Source organism: Hippopotamus amphibius, chromosome 7, assembly GCF_030028045.1.
Source record: "Hippopotamus amphibius kiboko isolate mHipAmp2 chromosome 7, mHipAmp2.hap2, whole genome shotgun sequence".
Taxonomy (NCBI): domain Eukaryota; kingdom Metazoa; phylum Chordata; class Mammalia; order Artiodactyla; family Hippopotamidae; genus Hippopotamus; species Hippopotamus amphibius.
Genome location: NC_080192.1, coordinates 72,473,432 through 72,498,829, shown reverse-complemented (window position 1 = coordinate 72,498,829; position 25,398 = coordinate 72,473,432). Strand labels below are relative to the sequence as shown.

Sequence of the window (25,398 nt, the reverse complement as noted above, 5' to 3'; positions counted from 1 at the left end):
GCAAAGGGGCGTAGAAGGCCAGGGCCACAGAACCCCTCCCTTTCCAACCCCCAGTCCTGAGGTGGGAGCTGAGCGTGCGTGACACGCTGCCCTCTTGCCTGCGTGCCAGCGCTGACACTGTTGTTTCCCACCTGAGAAATTGTTACCCTTCTGAGCCTCCTCTTTCCTTCACAGGTCATGAGCCTGGGCTGATGCAGTTGGTGAATTACTACAGGGGGGCTGACAAACTGTGTCGCAAAGCTTCTTTAGTGAAGTAAGTGTTCTTTAAGACCCGTGTTTTCCATTTTGGAGCTTTCATTCTGAAGCACTTAAGCAAAAATGTGGGGTTGTCTTTAAAGGTCTGAAATACTTTTCTTTAAAAAGCTAGCAAGTATCTGTTCTTTGATTGCAATCCAGACGTTGCTGTACGTGCCTGGTAAAGCCTGTCTGTATCTTAGGCGAGGCTCCCTAGAAGCAGAGCCTGAGACAGGGCTTCTCGTGTAAGTGATTTATAAGGGGAGGGTTTGCAGGAGAAACTTGTTTAGAAGCAAGGGCAGGGCAGCTGGGGAAGAAGCCAAGCAAAGAGTTGGTTTCAACTGAAGTCTCTCCTCAGCCTGACTCCATGGAGCTTGGGAGCGAACGGCCCCTTAATATTCTCTACCCTGACATCACTTAGCCCCACTGGCTGAGGGGCGGCATTTCTAGGCAGGGGCTCGTCTCTGGAGGAGGGAGGTGCATAAGCCCTTGGCAGCCAATGCACAGGAGCCAGGGGTCCCTCAGAAGGGACATCTGGGCAGAATATACCAGTATCTACTGCATCGCCCATCTCTGAGCAGTGGGCTTGCGGCAAGGTGCCAAGAGAATAGTATCATAAGGTGGAAGGAAGCAGCCTTATACAGTGATTAAGATCTAGGATCAGAAGCTTGGGTTTTGATTTCAGCTTTTCTTATCAGCTTGGACAAATTTTCTGACCCCTCTAAGCCTCGGTGCATCCGTCATAAAGAGGTCGTGATGCATGTAAGGCGTGTCACACAGTGGCACAGAGTGAGCCTTGATGCCATGCCTTAGTTTCCTTTTCTGTAACATAAGGATAATAATAGCAAGTACTTCAGGATTGTGAGGATTAATTGAGTTAATTTACGTAAAGGCTCGGAATAATGCACGTGTCAAGAGTTCACTCTGTATAAATGGAAGGTGGGCGTGGCCCCTAAGATCAGGTCTCCAGCATTCCCTCCATGATGACTAGTGAACGTGTGTGTTGCCAAACGAATCACTTCAGTAAGAAGACACTAGAAGGCTCGACTCAAAGCAAATGCTCTTTTCCCCAATCACACTGCTTCCCAGGCTCTAGATAGTTACTAAGTTGAGTGTTGATAGGAATATTTCCACCGTTTTGTTCAGACTCACTGCCCCCAGGAACTTATGTATCCGCTTCTCTCTGTGATGAGTTTTCCCGATTCACCAGCTACTCCTAACGTAGAATGAAGCCTTCTAACGTCTTCTTCTTACCTATTCAGAATTCGGAGGATTGTTTCACCAGAACTAGGGGTAGAAGTGGGATTGTTTATCCAGATTATCCATTTAGATTTTTTTTTTTTTTTTTTGGCGGCGTGACCTGTGGGATCTTAATTCCTCAACCAGGGATCGAACCCATGCCCGCTGCAGTGGAAGCATGGAGTTTTAACCACTGGACCACCAGGGAAATCCCTCCATTTAGAAATTTTGGTAAAATGCTTATTCATTCTTTATTATAGGATGGGTTTTTTTTCCTAAAGATAAAGGTAGAGTTTTGTTTTTTAAGTAAAAGCAGAAGATGCTATGAAAAGTAATGTTCTCTATACTTGCATACTTGGCAGCTATAATAAGGTGGAGAGACCACAGAGCTGGAGTCATGAGCAGGTCTGAGTAGGTGTCTGGACCTTTGTGAGACCTTGGACAGCACCACTCAGAACCCCAGTGTCCCATCAGTGGGGATGGAGGTGATCATACCCGCTCTTTGCCGCTCCGAGGCGCGTGCTGTGGTCTGTCGTGGCACCTTGTAAGTGGCGACAGGACTTCTGCAGGCTGGGGATTGTCATCATTCTCTAAGCATCCTTCATCCTCTCAGGTGTCCTGCAAGGGACTGTAGTAACTCCTGGAGGGGACAATCCCCTTTGTCGTTTTGTCCCTCCCATAGCTTGTGTGTCACAGAAGAGCTCCAGAAAGCTAAAAATGTCATCTCAAGTGGCAGCTCAGAGAAGACAGCTGGGTTGCCCATGGCCATAGCGGTTAGTGTTGAGCCAGGACGGGTCTCAGCTGTACAAATGGGCCCCGTGGACAGTGTGCCAGGGCGTCCCAGGGCCTCGATGGAATTCCACGCCGGACCCTGTACAGTAAGCACCTGTCACTTCAGGGAGCTTTGCAAATTTATCAGGACCCCATGGCCGTAGGCTCAGAGTGTTCAGAGGCTGTCCTCCTGGCCCTGATTGGAGCTTTCTTTTCCCCTTCTGATCGTTTCTCGCATCTCTTGTGAGATGTGACGAAACCTCCCTTTGCAGCTGCTTCCCAAATGGGCCTTTTTTGGAAATGGAGAAAATGCTAGGGACTTGCTGTAGAAACTGGACTGAGTTCTGTACAGGAAATGAGGGCTGCAAATGAAGGGCATCCTGCAGACCAGCGCTGGCCAACAGAAATAGAATGCTGGCCACACATGTCATTTTAAATTGCCTAGCGGCCCCATTAAAATGAGTTCAAAGAAACTGGTGCAGTTTATTTTAATAATATATTTTATTTAACCAAATAATTACCAAATGTCATTTTGACATGTAATTAACATAAAAAACAACTAATGAGATATGCTCTTTTTTTTTTCATTCTAAGTCTTCAAAATCTGGTGTGTATTTTATATTTTAGCACATCTAAACTCAGACATTAAATTTTCATTAGGAGACTTCCCTGGTGGTCTGGTGGTTAAGACTCCATGCTTCCAATGAAGGGAACATGGGTTCAGTCCCTGGTCGGGGAACCAAGATCCCACATGCCTAGTGTCCACCCCACCAAAAAAAAATTTTTTTTTCATTGGAAGTCCTGTATTTAGATTTCATAAAAATGTATGGTTGAAACAAATAGATGTACATACCCAAGTATTCTGACATATGTAAAAGTTTTTCAGTAACTGTATTAAATACCAAAAATCTAATTTTCCTTTAATATTCACATGCACATTGATAAAGCAAGTTCACATCATTAGAAGAACAGATTCGACTTTGAATCAAAAGCACATCATTTTTAAAACTATGTCCAAGTTAAGTAAATTCAACAATTCATGTGTCACCTCGGTATTATTAGTACTGACTTCAGAGGCGATATTGAATTCAGAGATGGTGTTGAATAAATTGAAAAGAAACTCTAAATTTATCATTATGAACAAAGTGTTCTTTAAATGTCTCTTTAGTTTTTGCAGCCAATTGGAGTAATGCTGTCTATTACAAGGAAAATCTTCTGCATATTGTCATGTTATAAAAATATGTGAAATCATTACTGTCGTATTATGAAGTTGGAATATAAATTCTTACACCTGTCCGGCTCTGTCGTAAATAAGATCTTTTCCAACTTCCTTGGAGCTTTAAATTCAGATTCTTCATAGGCAGCGTGGTTACAGGTGAAAAAATGTAAATCACACTGCCATTTTTTATCTTTGATTGTCGAATGAAATAATAATTGAATGAAAAGAATGATTTGACAGGCATTCCTCTTATTTCAAAAAAAAATGCGAAGTAGAGTTAACAGTACAGGAAACCTTGTAAAACTCTTCCGTCTCTCAGTCAGTGAGCACTGGCAAAGAACACAAGATCATGAAATTCATCCTCCTGTGTTTCTTTCATCAGTTCTATAGGGAGGAATCATTATAGCATTTGCAAATACGTACTGAACACTTTAACAACTGTATCCATACTGAATTCAAGTGTTTTCAATATGTATCAGTGCAAAGCAGCAAATGTTTCCGATAGTATCAAACAATAGAATAAAGCAATAAAGCAAATATCATTCTGTTAAAATCCCAGGAAACCTAGACTTTAACCCAACCTAGCTGAAGTAATGTCTGTCATGATAGAAACTGATTTTCCACATGTAGGTGAAATTGTTCTTTGACAAATGTAAAAGATTAGAAAACATCTTCACAAGTTTGTATTTTAGGCGGCAATTTGACAATATTTTTTCATATGTTTGGAAATATTTTGAGGCAAAATATACAAAGTATTAATTGAGCAGCGTCTCTTATGTCACCAACTCATCTAAAGCTAAGGAAAAATACTTCAAATTTTTCAAATTTTGAATCAATTTTTAATATTGTTAGAAATGCTTTGTACTCTATAGGCAATTATTGATGACTTTAAAGCTTGTTCACTTTTTATAAAATATCTGTTCAGTCTTTTCCTCAAAATAATTTCTATTACCACATTTCCATCTAAAATGATGTTCTTTGTGTGTGTGTGTAAGAATCCAACCCAGTTTATAGCTGATCAAAGTTACAAGCTCATATCCTATTAAAAATGTGTTTAAAGTTTTCTGGTTGAGTTTTTAATTTTGATTTCAGCCACTAATTTCATTGCTTCTCTTTTGATTATTGAGAGGAAGACACTTATCAAATTCATTATGTATCTGCTGCAAATGTCTCCTTTATACAGCAAACTTCATTTTTCCTGCCACAGCAAATTGTAATTGCTGTTCATTGTGAAATCTGTGACACATCTTCCTCTAGTGCTTAATTTTTCTTTTTTTTTTTTTCCGGTCATAGTTGTAGCTTTTGCATCCCCACTCAATTCCATATCAGTAGTATGCCTTTGTTTTATCAGTAAATTAAAAAATGTGTCCATAGTTACTTTTTTAACTAGAAAAAAATACTTTATTTACCAATTATGGTTTACCTCGTTATCACCGTAACTTGGCTGTCTGCATAATAAACACGTTATAATGTTTCATCAGTGCCTGGAAAAAAATTCACATGAACTGAATCCATCTATTGTCCCCAAGTAGAACAGTGATGCATTTATGTTTAATACTAGAAGCAGCACATGTGCCAGACAGGCACACCACCCTCCAACAGCAGTATCTTAGGTCATGCGGTGGTTAAAGTGAAACGTCATCCTACTGAAACAGTAATATTGTGCTTAGTGGAAACATTTTACAATGCTTCAGCTTTTAAATTGAAACTTAAACGAAATTGAAAATTCAGTTCCTGAGTCACATTGGCCACTTTTCAAGCGCCCGGAAAATCCATGTGGCTAGTGGCCACCATACTGGACAGTGCAGATAGAGCTGAATGGTCAGTGAGTTAGAAATGTATTGATTTTTTTCTTCCTTTTGAGTTCTTTAAGTTAAATTCCATTGCCTCTAACTTAAAAATAGCTTTATTTATAAGTGTCTTTTCATTATTTGTGCCATTGGCTCATAGGCTGGGCTTTGCTGGTGAGTCATAACCCAGGCTTTAACAGTTCTGTTCTAGACAGAAGAGGGAGCACAGCTCAGGGGAGGCATGTGAGTGACTTTGGGCAGGTTTCCCCCCTCCTCTGGTTCCTGGGAAGCAAGGGTAGGTGTTTTTTCCTTTTTTTTTTCCTTTATTTTAGCTGTGCCTTGTGGCTTGCAGGATCTTAGTTCCCCAACCAGGGATTGAACCCGGGCCTTCAGCAGTGAGTGCATGGAGTCCTAACCACTGGATCACCAGGGAATTCCCAAAGATAGGTTTAGCGTTAGGACTTGGGAGTGATTCAGGGCTTGCATCCCACCTGTTTCTTACCACCTTTGTGATATTGGGAAATTCGCTTCTCTGTGACTCAGTGCCTTATCTGTGAAATGTGATGTTAGCACCTCCCCCCAGGGGGCTGACTGGAGAGGAGATGCTGTGGGAAGCCCTTGTGTTTATTAAGTGCCTGCCCAGGGCCTTTCTTTATATTCCATTATATTATGGCTTTTTTTAAGTGGGGGTGGGCAGGAGGTATGTTTAGTTATGACCACTGGAGTCCCATGTTCCATTAGAAAGATTCTTCTTTTATTCTGTCACTGAAGCCAGGCCGAGCTAAAAGCAAGAAACAAAGAACTAAAATGTATTTAGATAATTCAGATTCCTAAGTATTAGCCTTTTCTCTCCAGAGTTGGGCCAAGGTAGTATTTTTGCCAGTAATCCAAATCGTTTCCTCAGTTGTCCACTTTGTTTTTTTAGGGTGGGTCTAGCTCAGCTACAGCATGTTTGGTGAAAAGATGTTGATTCAGGTTACTTCAAGTTAAGTTTCCTTTAGGGATGCATTTTAAAAGGAGCTAAAGTTCTGGACATTAAGCCCCTTTTGAATTCACTGGAGCGTGCTTGTAAGGTCGCATGTAATAGCTGTGTGCTGCCCTATGGTGCACTGGAGGTCTGCCCAGCAAGGCTAAGAGGGAGGAGTGGGATAAGGAGGAGACCAGCTCCAGGCCCTGGTCATGCCCTGCCTCCTTCAAGAGCTCTGGGGCAAAGCACTGGCTTTTCTGAATAGAGGGACAGAGTGTACTAGAAGAGAGGCTGACCCTCTGTCATCTGCCAGGCTCATCAAGACCAGCCCAGAACTGGCTGAGTCCTGCACATGGTTCCCTGAGTCCTATGTGATTTATCCAACGAACCTCAAGACCCCAGTTGCTCCAGCTCAGAATGGAATCCACCCGCCGATGCATAGCTCAAGGACAGATGAGAGAGAATTTTTCCTGGCTTCTTATAACAGCAAGAAAGAAGATGGAGAGGGCAACGTTTGGATTGCAAAGTCATCAGCCGGAGCCAAAGGTGAGTCGGCATTGCTGCCCCTTCTCCCTTCCCTGTAGGTTCCTGTTGTGTTTTGTTAGATTTGAGTGATGTCTTTAGATGAGTGACTATTCTAATCTGAATCCTCAAGGGTAGAGACCTCGTCTAGTTACATAGTTTAAAATATCTATGTGCTGGTAACTTAAAAATGTATATCTCCAAATCAACTGTAATAAAATAAAATAGAATAAAATAGTAAAATAAAGGTAAATAAAAGTAAAATTAAAAAAAAAAAAGTATCTCCAGCTGAGGTCTTTCCCTTTAAGCTTCAGATCCAACAGCAGGCATTTTCAACCTAACGTGCCTGATATAGAACTCTTCATTTACTTCCCAACTTTACCCACCCTAGCCTGCCTCTTTCCATCTTTCCATGGAGTATATGATCCCACTCTTCACCCAGCTTCTGAAGCCCCAAACCTAGCAGTCCTCCTTGGCTGCTCTTTGCTTTACCGTCTACATCTAGTACTTCAGTAGGTCTTGTTAACTGTACCGCCCAAATATAGTCTGTGATAGACTCTTTCTTGCCATTTCCACTGCTCTCACTTGAAATCAAAGCTCCTGTTCTCTCTAATCTGTGTAATTGCAGCACCTGCTCACAGCAGCCCTCTTGCGCTTGGGCAGAGTGATGTTTTAAAAACAGAATCGTGATCGTGTTACGCCCGGCTCAAGACTCACCAGCTGGCTTCCCAAGGCAACTAGAATAAACTCAAGTCCCAGTGGAAGTCTCCATCACTTGATGTTTTCCCGTATCTCGGATCTCATCTCTTGTTTTTGGCCTTGCTCCCTGTACTGTAGCCATAATGCCTGCCTAGCATCCTTCAAGTACTCTAAATTCATCTGTGTACCTGGATGCACTTACATGGACTGTTTTCTGTTTCTCAGCTCAGATGTTGCCTTGTCAGAGAGGCTTTTCTATTTTTATCTAAAATAACCTCTGTGCCCCTTGCTTTGTATCCTTTCCCCTACTTTATTTTCCCTCCTCGCACTAACCTCTTCCCAGCACTCTATTACATATTAGTTTATCTCTTCATCTCCCACAAAGTCTGCAAGCTCCATATAAACACAGACTTTCTGTCTTGTTCATCTCTGTACCCTCCCCATAGGCACTAAATAAATGTGTGTTGAATGAATGCAGGGAAGGCATAAGGTATGCCATATTAACTCAGGCTTAAAATATAGGCAGTTCCCAATATAATGAATACATAGGCATGGTCCCTCTCTAAAACTGCTATCATATGCTCTCTTAAAAACCATTCCATCTTTGAACTTACTTCTTTTATTGTCTTGGAAGACCATCTGGCCATTGGTACTCATTTCTGTCGCCGGTCCAGTGGACCTCACCTTCTTTTCCACCAACCATGAGTCAGAAGGGTATCACCTGGAATCTCCAGGTACCTCACCTACTTCTCCCCCCCCTCCTGGGACCTATTCTCCAGGACTGTCCCCTAGCTTTGTTCTGCTAGTAAGTGGGGGAATTGGAAAAGGTAATAGTCATCCACAGTATTCCCGATTCCTCCTGTGAATCAGGCTGGAGTCAGGATGGCCATTGTGAGGACCTCATGTGTCCTTGTGTCATGGACTTGACTGGCATGAGAACCAGGAGTGAGGCAGGGCCCTGGGCAGAGCAACCTGTCAAGTCATGGCACTGATCACACCTGGGTGGTCCCTGGACCCTCACCAACGCAATAGTGATGCTTAGCAGCAGAGGGAGGTAAAGGGAATAAAATGCCGAACGAAGAAGACATTTTGCTTTAGGAGTTGAGGGGATAAGGGCTGTGAATTTGTTTTGTGTTGGAATTACAAAATGAAACCAATAGGCTGAATGAATGACTTTTATTCTTGTTAAACAAATATTTAGTACCTACTGTGTGCTGGGTATAGTTGGCTTAACATCACACTATACCCAGATCAAGCAACTGTTCATCCCCTCTGCCCATCTTGGATCCAAGTCACCTTCACCTGTCACCTGGAGCATTGCTCCCTGTCCTCCTGTTCTTGGCCATTCTCCAGAGTCTACACACAATATGGCAGCAGAGATCCTGTTAGGGCACAGTCAGACCATGTCACATTTGTACTCAGCACTGTCTCTGGGGCTAGAACAGCACCTGGCATGCAGTAAAGGTTCAATATATGTATTGAGTGAATGAATGAATGGACGGATGGATGGATGAATGAGAGAAGTAGTGAACGTTTGGAGATGCAGAGATAACTGTGACAGATGTGGTTCTCTTGCCCTCACAGACCTACAGTCTAGTTAGAAAGAAGGCTAACGATGCATTTCCAGATTAACTGAAAGTTGAGATGGGAACCAAGAACCAAAAAAACCACTGCAGCTGTGACCTGGAAGCTCCTTGAAGAACCCCAGCTCCTTCATAATTTAGTGAGAAAGTAAACAAATATCCTCCAGGCTTAGTTAGTGAGGATAAAAACAAATGATATAAGAAACAGTTAACAAACAGGTGGAAACCTGCTACATTAGTATCCAAAACCTACAGAATAACTGGGGATTTTTTATGTATCATTTTACATCTACAAAGTAAGAAAACAAAACCCTTCCCTGGTTGTGTTGCTGAGTTTGTTGGGAACTGCTCCCTTCTAGGGTGATACACAGGCCCTTGAAGAAGCCATAGGATCACACAGAGCAAGAGTCAGAAAGTTCATATGCTTTCGGCTCACTCTTCTCATTCCTGAAAACTCACTCCAGGGAGATAGTTAAAAAAAAACACAGGTGATCTACAGGAGAGACATTTACCACTATGTTACCTGTTATAGCGAAATTGTATTTAGGAACAACCCCATGGTCCAGCAATCAGTAGACACATGTCATTTTTTACATCCACTCAATGGGATGTTTCTTCGGCCACTAACATCATTGCGAAGTTAATGTGGATACAGTGAATATATTGATCATATGACGTAAAAAAAGAATATGAGGTGAGTTCGCCATGATTGAACCTCTTTGCCATATTACATAAAGGAAGGTAATATGAAAAAAAAAAAGAAAATAATTCTGTTAGGAAATAAAACGATGGGTAGTTTCAGGGCATTAGTAGGAAAATAGTGTTTTAGGATGATTATTCTAAGAAGAGTAGGCAAGGTGCTGTGGAGGAGGAAGTGAGACTAGAGAGGAACCAGGGAATCTGAGTGTGGTTCCTGAGGGAAATGAAACCGAATGAGTAGTGTTCATCCAAAAAGAGAGGAAGAGAAGTTTTCCAAGTTGATTTGCTGTTTCTTGTTTAAGAGGCTAACCAGATGGTGGAAGGAGTGACAGAAATGGGGTAGTTGAAAAAGGGGTTGGCTTTTAGGAAAGATGAATCATTAAATTAATCTGTACTGAAAGCATGAGACCCAAGTTGAGATGTGCTGTAAATCTAAAGTGTAGGTGGGAGGTCCTAGAACTGAAAAGTGAGAGTCCAGCAAGGTTGCAGGATATGAGATTGACACACAAAAATCAATTGCATCTCTACCTCTGTCACCTATTGATGCCTTGCTCTCCACAGTCTGGCCACATCCCCTCCTGTATGCTCCAACCTTATTTTCTTTATGCACTTTCCTTATGGAAACTATTTCTTACTGAAAATTAATACCTCGAATGCTAGTAGATGGGGAAATAATGGGAAGAAGGTAAGGAGACAGATATATTCTTATAACTTTAAAAAAGTGTTATCATAGGGACTTCCCTGGTGGTGCCGTGGTTAAGAATCCACCTGCCAATACAGGGGACACAGGTTCGATCCCTGGTCCAGGAAGATCCCACATGCTGCAGAGCAGCTAAACCCTTACGCCACAGCTACTGAGCCTGTGCTCTAGAGCCCTCGAGCCACAACTACTGAGCCCAAGCACCACAACTAGTGAAGCCTGCGTGCCTAGATCCCAGGCTCCGTAACAAGAGAAGCCACCATAATGAGAAGCCCTCGCACCACAACAAAGAGTAGCCCCCACTTTGTTGCAGTGTGCAAATGCTGGGAAGGGTTAGGAGAAACTAGATCACCCTTCCAGTGCTGGTGGGAATTTAAATTGGTACAACCACTCTGAAAAACAGTTTGGCAAGTTCTTATAAAACTAAATCTGAAAGTACACACTCGTGGGCATTTGTCCCAGAGAAACGAAAACTTATGTTCACACAAAAACTTGTACATGATTGTTCATAACAGCTTTATTTGTAATAGCCCCAACTGGGAACAACTCAACTGTCCTTCAACAGGTGAATGATTAAACAAACTGGGATGAATTGACCCCATAGAATACTACCCAGCAATAAAAAGAGAGTGAACCATTAATAAATGCAGCAACTTAGTTGAGTTTCCAGGGAATTATCAGTGAAGAAAGCAACTTCCAAGGATCACATACTGTATAATCCTGTTTATATAACATTTTTGAAACGACAAAATTATAGAAATGGAAAACGGAGTAGCAGCCACCAGGGGCTGGGGAATGGTGGGGGAAGGGAGGTACTTATGGCTTTGAAAGGGCAACGTGAGGGTTACGTGCAAAAATGGAACTGTTCAGAATTGGAGAAGGTATTTGCAAATCATATGTCGATAAGGTATCTGTATCCAAAATGTATAAAGATCTCTTGTAACTCAATCATAAAGACAACCCGTGTAGAAATGAGCAAAGAATCTAAACAGACATTTCTCAAAACAAACAAATAACGAAAACAACCAATAAGCACATGAAAACATGCTCAACATTACTAGTCATTAGAGAAATAGAAAATCAAAATCAAAACCCTGATAATATACCTCCTCACAACCACTAGGTTGGCTGTAGTCAAGAAGACAGAGTATAACGTGTTGGCAAGGATTGAAGACATTGGACCTCCTGCACATTGCTTATGGGAATGTAAAACGTTGCAGCCTTTTGGAAAACAGTTTGGTAGTTCCTTAAAAAGTTAAATAGTTACCATATGACCCAATGATTCTACTAGGTATATTTCCAAAAGGGTTAAAAACAGGAAAACTACAATGCAAATCTTCATAACAGCATTATTCATAAGGGCCAAACAAAGATATATGTATATGTATAGCTGAATCACTTTGCTGTACACCTGAAGCCAACACAACATTGTAAATCAACTCTAATATAAAATTAAAAAAAAAAAAAAGAGCCAAACAACACTGGCGACAACCCAAATGTCTATCAATTGACTGATTGAACAAAATGTGGTATGTCCACACAATGGAATATTATTTAGTCATAGAAAGGTGGAATGGTGTATTGACACATGCTAAAACATGGATGAAGTTTAAAAACACTATGTTAATGAAAGAAGCCAGACAAAAAAAGACCCCATACTGTGTATTTCCATTAATAAGAAGCATCTAGAATAGGCAAGCCCATAGATACAGAAAGTAGGTTAGTGGTTGTCAGGGGCTCAGGTGAGGAAGGAATGGGGAGTAACTGCTTAGTGGGTATGGGGTTTGGAGGGAGGTGATGAAAATATTCAAAAATTAGATTGTGATGATGGTTGCAGACCTCTTGAATATACGAAAACCATTGAATTTTACACTTTAAAAGGGTGAATTTTATAGGATGTAAAATATATCTCAAAGCTGTTGAAAAAGATATTGCATCATTTATCTAATGTTGATGGACACTTTTTTTAAGTAATTTATTTATTTGGCTGTGTTGGGTCTTAGTTGCAGCATGTGGGCTCTTCATTGTGGCACGCAGGCTTCTCTCCAAATGTGGCATGTGGGCTCTAGTGCGCACAGGCTTAGTTGCCCCGAGGCATGTGAGATCTTAGTTCCCCGGCCAGGGATCGAACCCACATCTCCTGCATTAGAAGGCAGATTCTTAACTATTGGACCACCAGGGAAGTCCCGATGGACATTTTTTTTTTAATTGGAGTATAGTTGATTTACAATGTTGTGTTAGTTTCTGCTGTACAGCAGAGTGAATCAGTTATACATATACATATGTCCACTCTTTTTTAGATTCTTTTCCCATATAGATCATTACAGAGTATTGAGTAGGGTTCCCTGTGCTATACAGGAGGTCCTTATTACTTATCTACGAGGATGAGTCAAAAATAATCTACACTCTGGAAGTGAGTCAGAAAGAGAAAAACAAATATCGTATATTAACACATATATGCAGAATATAGAAAAATGGTACAAATCAACCAGTTTGCAAGGCAGAAGTAGAGACACAGATGTAGAGAACAAACATATGGACACCAAGTGGGGAAAGCAGAGGGGGTTGGGGGAAATGAATTGGGAGATTGGGATTGCCATGTATACATTACTAATAAGAAAAAAATTGTCAAATTATACACTTTAAATATATGCAGTTTATTGTATGTCAGTTGTATCTCAATAAAAGTTCTTAAAAAATTATCTACACTCTGGCTGTAGGATTTATTTTAATTAACTTTTAGAAAAGATAAATACATCATTTTCCAACATAATCTCCTTGCTTTTTAACACACTTTGTCCACCTGTCAACAAGCTTTCATATTCCCTCATTTAAAAATGTTTTAGGCTGAGCTGCAAGCCACGAATGCACTGCTGTCTTCGCTTCTTCATCAGAAGTGAATCTTTGTCCTTGTAGGGCTGCTTTCGGGGGACCAAACGGGTGAAAGTCCGACGGAGCAAGATCAGGTCTATAGGGAGGATGTTCTAACACCTCAGAACGAAGTTTTTGCAGAGTGTCGACGGTGTGGGCAGAAGTGTGCAGACGTACATTGTCATGCTAGATCACAACGCCCTTGGATAGCAGTCCTCTGCATTTAGTCCAAAGTTTAGGCTTCAGCTCTTCAATAAGCATCTTACTGTAATGAGCACTGTTGATTGGGCCAATACTGGCCCATGAGAATCCCAGAAAACTGTAAGCATCAATTTTCCAGCTGAGGGTTGACTTCTGAACTTCTTCTTGGTCTGCGATTGAGGATGTTTCCATTCCATACTCTGCCGTTTACTCTCAGACTCATAGTGATGAATCCATGTCTCGCCACCAGTAATGATTCTCTTTAAGAAACTTTCACCTTCTTTAGAGTATTGGTCCAAATTTTGTTTGCAGATATCCAAACACTTCTGTTTATGCTCTTCCGTGAGTTGTTTTGGTACTCATCTCGCACAAACTTTTTGAAACCTAAGTCTGTCGTGGATTACTTTGTTTTGAGGTGTTAAAGCATCCTCCCTATAGTCCTGATCTTGCTCCATCAGACTTTCATTTGTTTGGTCCCCTGAAAGCAGCCCTACAAGGACAAAGATTCACTTCTGATGAAGTGAAGACAGCAGTGCATTCCTAGCTCGCAACTCAGCCTAAAACATTTTTTAATAAGGGAATATGAAAGCTTGTTGACAGATGGACAAAGTGTGTTGAAAAGCAAGGAAATTATGTTGAAAAATGATGTATTTGTCTTTTCTGAAAGTTAATTAAATTCTACAGCCAGAGTGCAGATAATTTTTGACTCACCCTCATACTTCATATTTAGTAGTGTGTATCTGTCAATCCCAATCTCCCAGTTTATCTCTCCCCCACGCTTTCCCTCTTGGTAAGTATAAGATTGTTTTCTACATGTGTGATTCTATTTCTGTTTTGTAAATAAGTTCATTCATATGATTTTTTAGATTCCACATATAAGCGATATCATATGATATTTGTCTTTGACTTACTTCACTCAGTACGACAGTATCTAGGTTGAGGGACACTTTGAATGTATTCAGTTTTTTCTATTACAGTGCTGCAGAAATTTTCTTGTACATTTGCCTTTATGCCCTAGCCTTCCTGATGTTTTGATACGACACAGTGTTTCCAGCAGGTTTATTGCTCATAAGCAGCATACAGCCTTTACTGTGGTAGCCAGTGACCAATAGTAGAGCAGCCTTTATTTGGAGTTCTCAGTCACTTTGAATATCCGTAAAATGAGATTTCATGGGTGGAGCCTGCCTTGATAGTTTACAGTCCTACATGGAGAGAGGGTTGGATAACCCTGGGGCTCTTGTTGGGAGAGGGGAGAGTGTAAGAGATGGGAGAAGGGAAGGGATGGAGAAAGCAAGTCGAGTAGACTGCTAACAGCCTCCTTGTCAAATTTTCCTTTCTGGCTTTGCAGAGAGCTTTTCCTGTTGCGATGAACTGGACTGATTCTGGTTTGCTTTTGCCCTGTTAGGTGAAGGCATCCTCATCTCCTCGGACGCTGCGGAGCTGCTGGATTTCATAGACAACCAGGGCCAGGTGCACGTGATCCAGAAATACCTTGAGCGCCCGCTGCTTCTGGAGCCAGGTCATCGCAAGTTTGACATCCGGTAACGCATCCGAGTCTGGAGCTTTTGTTTTACGAATCTGGGAAAATTGCAGTGGTGTGTGATGAGGAGGGTGATGTGGACCGTGAGGAAGTACTGGACCGCGTTTAATGTCACCCGAGTTGAGTGTGGTTGAATAGGACTGTGCTTCTGTACCTCATTTTCTTTTTCTCTTGTCTTTCTAGAAAATGTTACTAAGATGATGAATTTTCGTGTTTTTTTTTAATATTCTCCCTAATGAAGATGACTTGTGAATCAAAAGAGAAGGGTATCAGTGTGGGGGGCTTGCTTTATGAAGAAAGCAATGAGATGTACATAGGATGCACAATCCAGACACAGCAGATCATGTGATCCCGCCAAAGAACGTGTCCTCCCTTTATTATCAGTCGCACTTTTTAAGGGTTTCAGGAACACACCTCAGGACTTTACCTTTCTGAGCAAAGGACCTGGCAAGGAGAAGGGGGCTGTGTGGTGCTTTCAGAAGCTGAACAGCCCCGGCCCCCGCTCACCCTGAGCCTTGCTGTCATCTCCCCATCCTGGACTCTCGGTCACTTTGGTGCCTTCCCATTGACTTGCTGCTTCTCGAACACCAGTCCTGTTAGATCAGCTTCAGCAGAAACAGTCTTCTTTGTTGTTGTTTTTTTTTTCCTTGGGGGGCTGCGCTGGGTCTTCACTGTGACACGCAGGCTTCTCTAGTTGTGGCATGCAGGCTTCTCAGCACATGGGCTCCGTAGCTGTGACTTGAGGGCTTAGTTGCCCCGAGGCATGTGGGATCTTAGTTCCTTGACCAGGGATCAAACCTGCATCTCCTGCATTGGAAGGTGAAGTCTTAACCACTGGACCACCAGGGAAGTCCCAGAAACAGTCTTCTTAAGGTTACTAAAAGAGCAAGCATGGCAACTGGGGGTTTCATAGGTTAACCGTAAAAACCAGCCCACTCAGACTTCTTCAAAATGCTGTATCTTTTGAATAGATCAAAGTTTCCTCGTCAGTCATGGTGAAATGTTTTCTTTCCCTCATTACAGTGAGAATCCGCTATCTCGGCTAATTGTCATGGCTTGCTTCACATATTTTTTTAATTAAATTTTTTTGGAGTATTGTTGCTTTGCAATGTTGTCGTGGCTTGCCTTGTATAATTTTAGAACATACCTCCTTCCTCTGTTTTCTCCTAGAAAAATCAAGGTGTGGGGATGGTGTACATATGTAGAAACTTGGGATAACTTGAATAAAATAGTGTTTTTCTTGACTTGCAGAAGCTGGGTCTTGGTGGATCATCAGTATAATATCTACCTCTATAGAGAGGGTGTGCTTCGGACTGCTTCGGAACCGTATCATGTTGATAATTTCCAAGATAAAACCTGCCATTTGACCAATCACTGCATTCAAAAGGAGTACTCAAAGAACTACGGGAAGTATGAAGAAGGAAACGAAATGTTCTTTGAGGAGTTCAATCGGTACCTAACAAGTGCTTTGAACATCACCCTGGAAAGTAGTATCTTACTACAAATCAAACATATCATAAGGTAACTTAATCATATCTCTTTTGGTTAAATGTGTCTTGAAGGAGCTGTGGGAGTTCATGCCTTTCAAGGGATTGTTCCATTTAAGTTGTGTAATTTAAGAAATTATTTGTTATATCCCTTTATTATCCTTTTAATACCTGTAGAATCTGTAATGGGGTCACTTTTTAAAATCCTTATGTTGGTAATCCTTCAATTACCTTGTGTTGGTAGTTTATAACTGCTCTCTTTCACTTGGACAGATTGGTTAGAGGTTTATCAATTTTGTGAATCTTTTGTAAAAGGCAGCTTTTGGCTTTATAGATTTTCCCTGTTTTGTTTTCATTTCTTTGATTTATGTTCTTTATTATTTTCATCCTTCTGCTTTTGGGCGGCGGGGGGGGGGGGGGTTGATTTGCTTTTCTTTTTCTAGTATCCTTAAAGTGCAAAATTAGATCATTGATTTGCGAGATTTCATTTTTAAAAAAATATAAGCATTTAATGCCATCATTTTCCCATAGCATCCCACAGATGTTGCTATGTCATGTTTTTGTTTTCATTTTATTAAAATATTTTCTAGTTTCCCTTGTGACTTCATCTTTGACTCGTGTTATTTAGAAATTTTTGCTTACTCTCCAAATATTTGGGGATTTTCCAGGAATTTTAATTTCATGATGGGCAGAGAAACTACTTTGTATGGTTTTATGTCTTTAAAGTTTGTTAAAATTTGTTTCATGGCCCCGAATATGGTCCATCTTAATGAGTGTTCCACGTGCACTAAAAATAATGTTTATTCTGCTGTGGTCGGGCAGAGTGTCCTATAAATGCGCATTAGGCGGGGGTGGCTGGTGGTATCGTTCAAGTCTTTTATATCCTTGCTAATTTTCTGTTCTACTTGTTCTGTCCATGACTGAAAGGTAAGATATTGAAGTCACCAAGTGTAATTATGGATTTATCTATGTCTCCTTTTAGTTTTATTAGTTTTTTGCTTTGTATATTTTGAAGATCTGTTGTCAGGTGCATATACATTTGGAATTATCTCTTCGAGAGGAATTGACCTTTATCATTATGTAGTTCCTGTCTTTATCTCTGATAATAATTCTTATTTTGAAGTCTATTTTGCCTGATGTTAATATGGCCACTCCAGCTTTCTTTTGATTAATGGTGTGTCTCTTTCCATCCCTTTACCCTTCTCTATTCTATTCTGTGATTAAAGTGGGCTCCTGGTAGACAGCATATCGTTGAATTTTGTTTTGCTTTGCTTTGGATCCAATATATCATCTCTGTTTTTTCATTGTTGTGTTTATACCATTTAAATTTAAAGTCATTACTAACTTGATGGGATTTCCATCTACCATTTTGTTTTTCGTTGTCCATTTGTCCCCTCTTTTTTATTTCTTTTTTTTTTTTTCATTTCCCTGTTTCCTTCCTTCTTTTGAATTGTTTGAACTTTTTTTAGAGTTCCATTTTAATTTTTCCATTGAGTATTTGGCTATATCTCTTTGTATTTTTGTTTGTTTTAGCGGTTATTCCAGGGTTTATGATATACATACCTAATATATGTTAGATTGTTAGGTTGGATTTAAAAGAAAAAAGACCAAACTGTATGCTCTCTACAAGAAACCCATTCTAACTATAAAGGGAGAAAAATATCCTTTTACATTTACCCAGATATTTGCTGTTTCCTTTGCTCTTCCTTCAGTCCTAAAGTTCCAAATTTCTTTTCCCTTTAGACTTGAGCATTTCTTCTAGAGAAGTTCTACTGGTGATAAATCCTCTTAATTTTCCATCATCTGAGAATGTCTTTATTTCACCTTATTCCTGAAGGATTTTTTTTCAATGGAGTTACACAAAGATGATGTCAAGGAAAAAATTACAAATTGATCCCGTTCATACACATTGAAAAGCAAGCAAAACTAAGTGATACATTATTTGGTAGAATGTACATATGTGGTTAAAAATCTAGAGAGAATAGAGAGAAACAAAGTAATGATAAACACGAAATTCAAATGAGTGGTTAACTCTGGAGGGGAAGCAGGAGGGACCCAAGGAGGGGCTTTAAAGGTATTGAATTGTAAGTGTATGGGGAGTCATTAGTGCTACATAGATTTTTAAATCACAAGACATTATTGTTATTATTATGTTTAGTTACTCTCCCATTAGATTTCCCCACACACTTCAACCCTTCATGTTGCTTCTCCTCTTTTCCTGCATTTGCTCACTTTTGTCTAGAATCATTTTCTTTATTCTTACAAAGCTAATTTTTAGTGCTTTTAAAGTAAGGTCTGCTGGTGATGAATTATGCCACTTTTCTTTTAATCTGATGATATATTTATTTCGTCTTCTTTTTTTTTTTAATATATTTATTTATTTAATTTATTTATTGGCTGTGTTGGGTCTTCATTGCTGCACACAGGCTTTCTCTAGTTGCTAAGTGCGGAGGCTACTCTTCATTGTGGTGCGCAGGCTCCTCATTGTAGTGGCCTCTCTTGTGGAGCACGGGCCCCAGGCACGTGGGCTTCAATAGTTGCAGCACATGGGTTCAGTAGTTGTGGCTCACGGGCTCTAGAGCACAGGCTCAATAGCTGTGGCACATGGGCTTAGTTGCTTCACGGCATGTGGAATCTTTCCAGGGCAGGGCTCGAACCCGTGTCCCCTGCATTGACAGGCGGATTCTTTACCACTGCGCCACCTAGGAAGTCCTCGTCTTCATTTTTTAAGGACATATGCTCTGACAACAAAAATCAGCAATTAAATTATTTAGCACTTTGAAGGTGGCATACCGTTATCTCGTGGCTTCCATCTTTCCTGTTAGGGCAGCCGAAATCTTAGTATTGCTCTTCATGTATCTTTTCTTTGTTTTTAAGACTCTTTTTTGTTGATTTTATATATTTTACTATAAGATGGGTATAGTTTTTTGGTACTTATTCCTGCATAGTTTTCATAGTGCTTCTTGAATGTGTGGCTTGATATCTTTGATCAGTTTGGGAATATTCCTGCCATTATCTTTTCAATTTTGGCTTTTGTTTGGTTCTTCTTTTCTTATGAGTCTCTCATTACATGGATGTTAATCCTTTTCTCTGTCTCACATTTCTCCTATGGATTTTGTGTGCCATTTTTATCTCTTTCTTCAGCTACTGAACCGCCAGGGAAGCCCCTCCCACTTATGCTTTATATTTTCTTGAACATATTAATGGCAATTCTTTAATGTCCTTGTCTGATAACTCCAAATCCTGGATTACCTATAGCAGAGGTCAGCAAACAATGCCCTTTGGGCCAAATCTGGCCCACAGCCTGTTTTTATTTAGCTCGTGAACTAAAAATGGTTTTTACATTTTTTAACAGTTGTGAAAAAAATAGAGGAATTTGCAACAGAGACTGTATATAGCCTGCAAAACCTAAAATAATTCTATCTGACTTAGAAAAATTTTGCCAACCCCTGGCTTATAAGTCTGTTTCTATTGTCTGTTTTTCCCTCTTGGTCCTGTTTCTTAATATGCCTAGAAATAATTTTGTAATGTTATTATTCATTTATTACAGCTTATTAAATCTAGTAAATATCTTTAAATTAAATTTTATTTCATTTTTTTAAGTAAATATAATTGATTTACAATGTCGTGTTAGTTTCAGGTATACGGCAATAGTAAAGATTTTTTTTTATTGAGATATCACATGCAAGTAGTAAAGTCACAAATCTTAAGTGCATAGCATGGTGAATTTCTAACTATGCGTGCATTCACCTAATCATAACGCGAATCAGGATATAAAACATTCACAGCACCCCAAAAGACGCCCTTGAACTCCCTCAAAATATACACTCCCTAACAAAGAGAGCCACTCTTCTGACTTTTAATGCCACAGATTCCTTTTGCTTCTTTTTAAATGTCATGTAAATGGAATTATACTATATTTCTTGTTTTGTGTTCAGCTTTTTTCAATATTGCTTGTGTGTCGTATACATTGTGTGAATGTTCCACGGTTTATCCCTTCCGGAGTTGATGGACCTCTGGGTTTTCTCTCATATTTTAGACCTGTAATCCATTTAAATTGTTATATGTCAAGTGTCATGTTTTTCCACAAGTATATCCTCTTGACCCAATGTCACTCGTACATATGACTGTCCTTTCCCCACTGCGTTTTGGTGTGTCTTTGTTATAACTCAGCTGGCTGTTTATGTGAGAGTCTGTTCCTGGGATCTCTGTTCTGTTCGGTGGTCTGTTTATCTGCCCTGTCGTTATCACCCTGTCATGATGACTGAGCCTTTTTCCTTAATGTATTCTTCCATAGAGTCTAGCAGAACAATTACAGGGCTCAGAGTTCCATTTCTTCAGGAGTTATATGTGGCTAGAATTCTGACACCAGAGAAGTCAAGTATGCTAAAGAAAGAATTCCTATTTTAGGCAAAATATTTATTTAATATTTGCTACACCCCCCCCCATTGTTCTGTGCAGTTCAGAGTGTTGCTACTTTGGCACTGTAAATGCTCCCCATGGCTCTCATGTTTTTTTTCCCCAGCCAGCTTCCCCCAAACTTCCCACTCCAGCTAAAAAAAAAAAAAAAAGATGGACTGTGTAAACACTCTGATGATGAAAAAATTCTTTAAATTGAATTATTAACTTGAGATCCCAGCAGATAAAAAATATTTCATTTTGATTTGGTTCTGGCTTTCAGTTTTTCCCGTAGGTGTTGGAGTGTAATGTTTCTTACACTTTTTAATCCTTCAGTATTGTTGGTTTTTTTTTTCTTTTTTTATCATGAACGCCTATAAAGTTTTTAAATTTTTCTTAATTATAGTATTTTTTAAAACTTTTAAAAATATTTATTTATCTTTATTTATTGGCTGTGTTGGGTCTTTGTTGCTGCGCACAGGCTTTCTCTAGTTGCGGAGAGCGGGGGCTACTCTTCGTTGTAGCTCGAAGGCTTCTTTTTTTTTTTTTTTTTTAATTTTTTTGGGGGTACACCAGGTTCAATCATCTGTTTTTATACACATATCCCCGTATTCCCTCCCTTCCTTGACTCCCCCCCCTCGAGTCCCCCCCACCCTCCCTGCCCCAGTCCTCTAAGGCATCTTCCATCCTGGAGTTGGACTCCCTTTGTTATACAACAACTTCCCACTGACTATTTTACAGTTGGTAGTATATATATGTCTGTGCTACTCTCTCGCTTTGTCTCAGTTTCCCCTTCACCCCCCGCCCCCTCCCATACCTCAAGTTCTCCAGTCCATTCTCTGTATCTGCATCCTTGTTCTTGTCACTGAGTTCATCAGTACCATGTTTAGATTCCGTATATGTGAGTTAGCATACAATATTTGTCCTTCTCTTTCTGACTTACTTCACTCTGTATGACAGATTGTAGTTCTATCCACCTCATTACATATAGCTCCATCTCATCCCTTTTTATAGCTGAGTAATATTCCATTGTATATATATGCCACATCTTCTTTATCCATTCATTTGTTGATGGGCATTTAGGTTGCTTCCATGTTACAGATGGCCAACAAACACATGAAAAGATGCTCAACATCACTAATCATCAGAGAAATGCAAGTCAAAGCCACAATGGGGTATCACCTCACACCAATCAGAATGGCCATCATCACAAAGCCTGGAAACCACAAATGTTGGAGAGGGTGTGGAGAAAAGGGAACTCTCCTGCACTGTTGGTGGGACTGTAAGTTGGTACAGCCACTATGGAAAACAATTTGGAGGTTCCTTAAAAAACTACAAATAGAACTACCATATGATCCAGTAATCCCACTCCTGGGCATATACCCAAAGAAAACCATAATCCCAAAAGAAACTTGTACCATAATGTTTATTGCAGCACTATTTACAATAGCCAGGACATCGAAGGCTTCTTATTGCAGTGGCTTCTCTTGTTGTGGAGCACAGGCTCTAGGCGCATGGGCTTCAGTAGTTGTGGCTTAAGGGCTCTAGAGCACAGGCTCAGTAGTTGTGGCACACGGGCTTAGTTGCTCCAAGGCATGTGGGATCTTCCTGGACCAGGGCTCGGATCCGTGTGCCCTGCATTGGCAGGCAGATTCTTAACCGCTGCACCACCAGGGAAGCCCTTAATTATAATATTTTAAAGGGCATTTTAATTAAAGCAAAAGTTAAGGGTATTCTCTCATAGAGATGAAATATTTAAAAAACGTGATATGTGGCTTGCAGGTTAGAATGAATGGGAGAAGAAACTTTTATACCAATTGGTTCTTAAATGGCTAACTGTCCAAAATTATTTTTAAAGGTTTAAACACATCTACAAATTTTCTCTTCTAGAAAAAAAGAAGGAAACTGATGCTTGGAGTGGGGGACTGGTGAGGGAGGTTGGGGGAGCAACACCCTGGCTCCAAGTTCACAGAAGCCCCAGTTCTTCTTTTAAAGTCATAAGCCAAAACCTGCTTATAAGACATCTTTTTGCTTCTAAATATACAGCTGTGTAGAAGGACATCTATCTCCAGTAATCTCAGGGTCATCATAACATACTGCGTTTACTAAGATAAATATTTTGCCCCAACATCCAATTGAAGGAAAAAATCAGGGAAGAGCTTCATAAAACAGAAATGGCATAGGTTTTTTCTGGCATGGTGGTACTAGATAACAGTTCTTTATGATTCATAAATAATAGGTTTATGGTTATCATTATTAAGGATAAATTCATAAAATATGCTTGTTCATAATAGTAACATTTATTAGATGCTTCCTAGCTTCCAGGAGTTATGCCAAGTTCCTTATGTAATTATGTCATTGAACCATCTCAGCACTGGGAGTAATTATTATTTTTACCCCGACTTTACAGACAATGAAATCAATATTTGGCTTAAAGAGATTAAAAATTTTGTCTAGGAGATTCTGGCTTTGGCAGCCTTACCTCAGGCATCATGTACTTTTTCATTATGCCTCTGAGATTCACTTTCAACTTTTCTGTGTCACTAAAATCCTCCAATTTTTGCAAACAGTAGTTGATCCTAATTATAATCCTATTCTATATTTCAGTATCTTGTTTCGATATATAAAGCTATTAATTAAAAGCAATGATTTGGCACTTGAGCTGGAGCTAGTGAAAGAAGTGAGTGAGGTCAGCATTCGTCTTGCAAATTCTGCTTGTCACTAAAGCGTGGTCCATTTTTTTTAATACGGCAAAAATACATAGAAATGTTTTGTTTATTGTAAACAAATGTGATAGCAACCCACCTGTTGGAGGAATCCACATTTATAGGGACCACAATGACTCAGCACTTGCTGGGAAAGTAGCCACTACTTTCCACCTTGTAAGAACAAGGGTGATGGCAGAGTTTTCTAACAAATGAGTCACATTGTCTTGAATAATCTATTGATAAGATTGATTTATTTATCTTTTAATTTTTTTTTTGGGCTGCATTGGGTCTTTGTTGCTGCGCACAGGCTTTCTCTAGTTGTGGCAAGCAGGGGCTACTCTTCATTGTGGTGCACGGGCTTCTTGTTGCAGTGGCTTCTCTTGTTGCAGTGACTTCTCTTGTTGCAGAGCACGGGCTCTAGGCACACGGGCTTCAGTAGTTGCAGCATGCGGGCTCAATAGTTGTAGCGCACAGGCTTAGTTGCTCTGTGGCATGTGGGATCTTCCCAGCCTGAGGATCCAACCCATGTCCCCTGCATTGGCAGGCGGATTCTTAACCACTGCACCACCAGGGAAGTCCTGGTAATACCTTTAAAAGAGAGAATTAAGCCAAAGCCAATTTTTATTGGCACATTTGATGTGAAATCATCCAGGTGCCTCTCCCGTGGTCCTTCTGCCTGGACCACCCCATCCTCAGCGAGCTCCCCCTCTGCCCTGCAGGAGCTGCCTCATGAGCGTGGAGCCCGCCATCAGCACCAGGCACCTCCCTTACCAGAGCTTCCAGCTCTTTGGCTTCGACTTCATGGTGGACGAGGAGCTGAAGGTCTGGCTCATCGAAGTCAACGGCGCCCCTGCCTGTGCTCAGTAAGCCTGAACACCACTGGGTTTTAACGAGCGGGAAGTTGGTTCTGCAGGTGGAGTAGTCTGTCTTGGCAAGATGGGGAGCTCCCATTACTGGGTATCCAAGTGTAGACCCTTTGAGTGCTGTCAAGTAGGATGTACCAGCGATGGGAGGGCTTTGGGAGGACCCTGGCCAGCAGGGGGCTTTGCTGAGTCATTTCTTATCCCTTTTCTTCCCTATATGTGCTGAGCACTTAGCACCTGTGCTCAGGTGGGTGGTGGATGCCATGAGAGTTCTAAACAAAGCTGGTAAAACCAGGGACACCCTCTGATGAGTCAGCAGGGGCCTGTGAGTAGGGGAGACAGTGATGACTGAGCAGCTGAGGGGCTCCCTGGGCAGGAGGTGGTCTGAGAAGGTGCCATGGACATGGTGGAGCTGAAGCTGGGGTGTCAGAGGAGAGTGTCATGTGTGCCAGGGTTGGGGGGACCCAGCATCCAGCAGGACCTTGCTCTGGGCCAGGCTGTAGGGAAGATGCACAGACGAGCAGAATCTACCTTTGGGGAGCTTCTGTTCCTCCTGGGAGCAGCCCGGCTGCAGCGTGGCGCGAGTGTCGGGGGGGTCAGGAGCGGTGAGGGTGAGAAGGTCAGTTGGGGCCCCACTGTGGGAGGCCTTACGTGTAAGGGAGTCATTTGAACTTCCTCCTCAGAGGCTGTTGGTCCTTCTGAAGATCCACGTTCATCAGTGTCAAGACCCTTTCACGGTTCCCCAGGTCCACGTCTTGGAGAAACTGAGGCAGTTTCCCGACAGTATAAGAGAAAGGCCTGCACCTCCAAGGGGCAGTGTTAACACGCTAGCACTTGTCACTGGGAGCCAGGCCTTTGCCGCCTGCTTTGTGGCTGTGGCCCGGCAGCTGAGATTCTGTCTCATTCA

At 41.0% G+C, this 25,398-nt stretch overlaps 1 protein-coding gene across 2 annotated transcripts in view; it reads left to right on the top strand.

The window, feature by feature from the left end:
* TTL (tubulin tyrosine ligase) overlaps positions 1-25,398 on the top strand; it is a 37,506-nt gene that overhangs the window by 3,682 nt on the left and 8,426 nt on the right. Inside the window, exons 2-7 of one of the 2 annotated variants that reach the window (XR_009054748.1) lie at positions 175-253; positions 6,534-6,766; positions 14,901-15,036; positions 16,287-16,556; positions 22,004-22,202; positions 24,348-24,485. Coding sequence is in view for 1 of the 2 variants with exons in the window: in XM_057742261.1 (XP_057598244.1) it covers positions 175-253; positions 6,534-6,766; positions 14,901-15,036; positions 16,287-16,556; positions 24,348-24,491 (862 nt within the window). In the remaining variant the exon portion in view is untranslated. Of the gene's footprint in view, positions 1-174; positions 254-6,533; positions 6,767-14,900; positions 15,037-16,286; positions 16,557-22,003; positions 22,203-24,347; positions 24,492-25,398 lie in introns of those variants that run through there. The other variant, XM_057742261.1, reaches the window with a different exon arrangement.